The 3,378-nt window shown below is 35.0% G+C and overlaps 1 protein-coding gene across 1 annotated transcript; it reads left to right on the top strand.

Annotated features, from left to right (window-relative positions):
* Positions 1-294: 294 nt before the first annotated feature.
* Positions 295-1,025, top strand: LOC120183417. The gene is made up of 2 exons (XM_039188120.1): positions 295-417; positions 570-1,025. Exons 1-2 carry the CDS (start codon positions 295-297, stop codon positions 1,023-1,025), a joined length of 579 nt encoding a protein of 192 aa, XP_039044051.1.
* The last annotated feature ends 2,353 nt before the right edge of the window (positions 1,026-3,378 follow it).

The following is a 3,378-nucleotide window of genomic DNA, read 5'->3' as shown; positions in this document are numbered from 1 at the left end:
AAAGAGTGAGTTATTCTCCTTGGATATCCTTGTGTGCCAGTTGGAGGCTATTCATGGAACTTTTGGGTTCAAGCTTGGTAAATTGTCAGTTCGTTACTTAGAGATCCTCTTGTAACTTGAAAGCTCACGGAGAGAGACTGTCTGCTTTTATTGAACAAGATTAAGAACAAATTACGGCTTTGGGCTAATAGGAAGTTGAGTTATTCAGGGAGACTCCAGCTTATCAGATCAGTGTTTACGGGCATTGCTAACTTTTGATGTAGGCAACTGATCCTTCCCATGGTCGTGATCAAGATGATTAGTCAGTTGTGTATGAGGTACTTTTGGAAGGGGCAGGACTCTAGTACTGGTGGTGCTAAGATTAGTTGGCAGCAGGTCTCCTCCTTGAAATCTGAAGATGGGTTGGGTCTCGAGGATGTCTCCTGCTGGAATAGGGCGTGTGTTATGCAACTCCTTAGGGACTTACTTGCGGGTGAAGGCTCTCTTTGGGTGGCATGAGTGCGATCGTATATTATTAAAGGGGGTGATTTTTGGCTTGTCGAGTGTAAAAGCAATGCTAGCTGGTGCAGGTGTTCAAGCTCAGGCCAGAGGTTGCACCTGTTTTTACTTCTGCCTCAAGCTTGCACCGTGTAAAGGCAGCTTGGATTTGGGGTGAAATAAGGGTGAAGTATCTTGTTGTGTCTTGGTATAAACTCATTTGGTTCCCACTGCATGTTCCAAAACATGCTATTAATGCTTGGTTTGTAATTTTGGATAGGCTTAGCACGCTTGACAAGTTGCTGAGAATGAATTTGACGGTTGATCCCTGTTGTCCGATTTGTGGCTTTGACTCTGAATCGAGAGATCATTTGTTTTTTATTTGTTCGTTATCTTGTGAAGTTCGGACACAGATTTGGTGTTTGTGTGGTTTACGAAGGAATGCCCTTGATTGGACTTCGACGTTGGCTTGGGCTTATGCTGGTTTGAAGGGTAAATCTTTGTTGGAGTTTATCCTGAAGCTTGCTTGGAATACTCACATCTACTGATAAAAATTGGATTACCAAAATTAATTCTTCTAAAAATATTAGATCTTTTTAAATAAAGTTAGGAATTTAATGTTGTGAACGAAATAAATTAAATTAGATAAATCTCTCATAATAGACATGTGCATACTCTATTCGATGAATAAATCAATAGAAGAAATATTGATAATTAATAAATATAATAAGGGTTCCAAGTTAAGGAATCAATGGCCTTTTGTAGGAAGATTCAACATCTGTTCCATTTTACCATATGGATTCTTCATGAAGATTCAGCAAGTTTATGTTTCTTTCTTTACCTGTTTTATATCAGTTAAGAAAACAATTGTCTATACGATCCAATGTAATGGCTGTTTTGTCGTCCTAGTTTGTCCTTTCCTCTAATCTGTTCCATTCCAATGATGCTTCATGCCTATGCAAATTTGGTCCCTTCATATACAATACATATGCTCTGCGGATATATTAACATACACCGCCAATAACTAAGAAAGATTATATGAATATTGTAATCACTTCAAACTATTTTAAAAAATAAAATACATTATTCTTTCGTGTTCATGTTTCTAATTTAATTACATTTTGAAGGTCATCGTGACATTTTTATGATCATAAAATTTGATAAATTTAAGGTAATTTCGGACTATTTCAAAAAATAATTTACACATTGTTCTCTCCTCTTGATATCTCTTATTTAATTACATTTTAGGTTATCATAACATTTTTATGATCATAAAGTTTGATAAATTTACTGATTATTTGATAAAACCAATGATAATTTTATGATAATTTTTGTAGTAGTTTAATAAATTTGATAATTATTTTATAATTTTTAAAATTCTGACCAGAAAGATAATTCGAGTAGTTTAATAAACCAGGGTGTGCTCTACCCTAGTATATCACTTACGTCATTACCTTCGACATAATCCATGCCAGCCTCCATTTATTTATTTATTAGCCAAAACCTGAATAAATTAATTACATTATTAAGGAAAATCAAGTAATTATCAAGGGGCATACCGTATTAGAGCAAAGCACGTCAGTTTTCACACTGACAAAAGGCCAAGCGACACCTTATTAAGAAACACGAAATTTCTCCACCATTACCATATAATTAATTCCTTCCCTCCCAAGTCAATGCTACTTCACATGCACAGCTTCATCACTATATCCTATAAATATTGCTTCCATCCCAAGTCATACCTCATCTCTTCTTCCCCACTTTCTCTCAACATTTTCCCCGTCGTAAAAGAAAAACTCCCCAGAAAAGAAAAAGAAAACATGGCCGTTTTGAAGAGATCATATGGCTACTCAAAGGTGGATAAAGAAGACCCGGATGAGATAAATTCATCGACGAGCTCAGTTCTTGATATACAAAGAGCTGGAGAAAGTGGATTCCAGGAGAAAACCATCGTTCATACGAATCAGACTGTGTAGGTTGAAGGTGGAGATCGGGAGAAAATTGAAGAAGCTAAGGAAAGCTGTGATGGTCAGCGTTTCTGGTTTAAGAATTGGCGTTTACAAACAGGTTTTGAATCAGTTGAAACTTGGAGACGATTGTTTAACCGTGGTGGTGTCATGGAACCATTGCCACCTTTCCTCGTCCTTTGTTCGATTAAAACATTATACGCACATACGTATTTATAATTATATATATATATATATATATATAAACGAGCTGTTGAAACGATTTTTCCTTAAAGGTGAGATTTTGAAAACCACATTAATTTTTAATTTACCTCTTTCAATTTTTTAATTTAAAATAAGTGCGATTTAAAAACCTCTCGTTTCGAAAATTTTTGAATTTCCTTTACCATCGAAAAAATACGGTTCAAAGAAGAAGCTAAGGAAAGCTGTGATGGTCAGCGTTTCTGGTTTAAGAATTGGCGTTTACAAACAGGTTTTGAATCAGTTGAAAACTTGGAGACGATTGTTTAACCGTCGTGGTGGTGTTGGTGTTGGTGATCATGGAACCATTGCCACCTTTCCTCGTCCTTTGTTCGATTAAAACATTATACGCACATACGTATTTATAATTATATATATATATATATATATAAACGAGCTGTTGAAACGATTTTTTCTTAAAGGTGAGATTTTGAAAACCACATTAATTTTTAATTTACTCTTTCAATTGATTTTTAATTTAAAAATAAGTGCGATTTAAAAACCTCTCGTTTCGAAAATTTTTGAATTTCCTTTACCATCGAAAAAATACGGTTCAAAGAGTCGCCACCAATATTTGATTAGGGTGTGATTGGGCACCCAAAAAATGTTTGTTATTTTAAATAAAAATTAATTTTAATTAAAACAACAAATTAAGGTATGTGTTACCAAAATCCGAGTTCGGGAGTCGGTTACG

This window comes from Hibiscus syriacus, unplaced genomic scaffold, assembly GCF_006381635.1.
Source record: "Hibiscus syriacus cultivar Baekdansim isolate YM2019G1 unplaced genomic scaffold, ASM638163v2 tig00112762_pilon, whole genome shotgun sequence".
NCBI classification, from domain to species: Eukaryota; Viridiplantae; Streptophyta; class Magnoliopsida; order Malvales; family Malvaceae; genus Hibiscus; species Hibiscus syriacus.
Note: the sequence above shows the minus strand (reverse complement) of the source record. Positions and strands in the feature narration are given on the sequence as shown.

Bases quoted from the DNA above. Each gene is read 5' to 3' on its own strand.
- LOC120183417 (XM_039188120.1), top strand. From the start codon at position 295: ATGATTAGTCAGTTGTGTATGAGGTACTTTTGGAAGGGGCAGGACTCT. The intron at 418-569 runs GTCTCCTGCTGG...TAGCTGGTGCAG, and splicing joins ATGGGTTGGGTCTCGAGGAT to GTGTTCAAGCTCAGGCCAGA.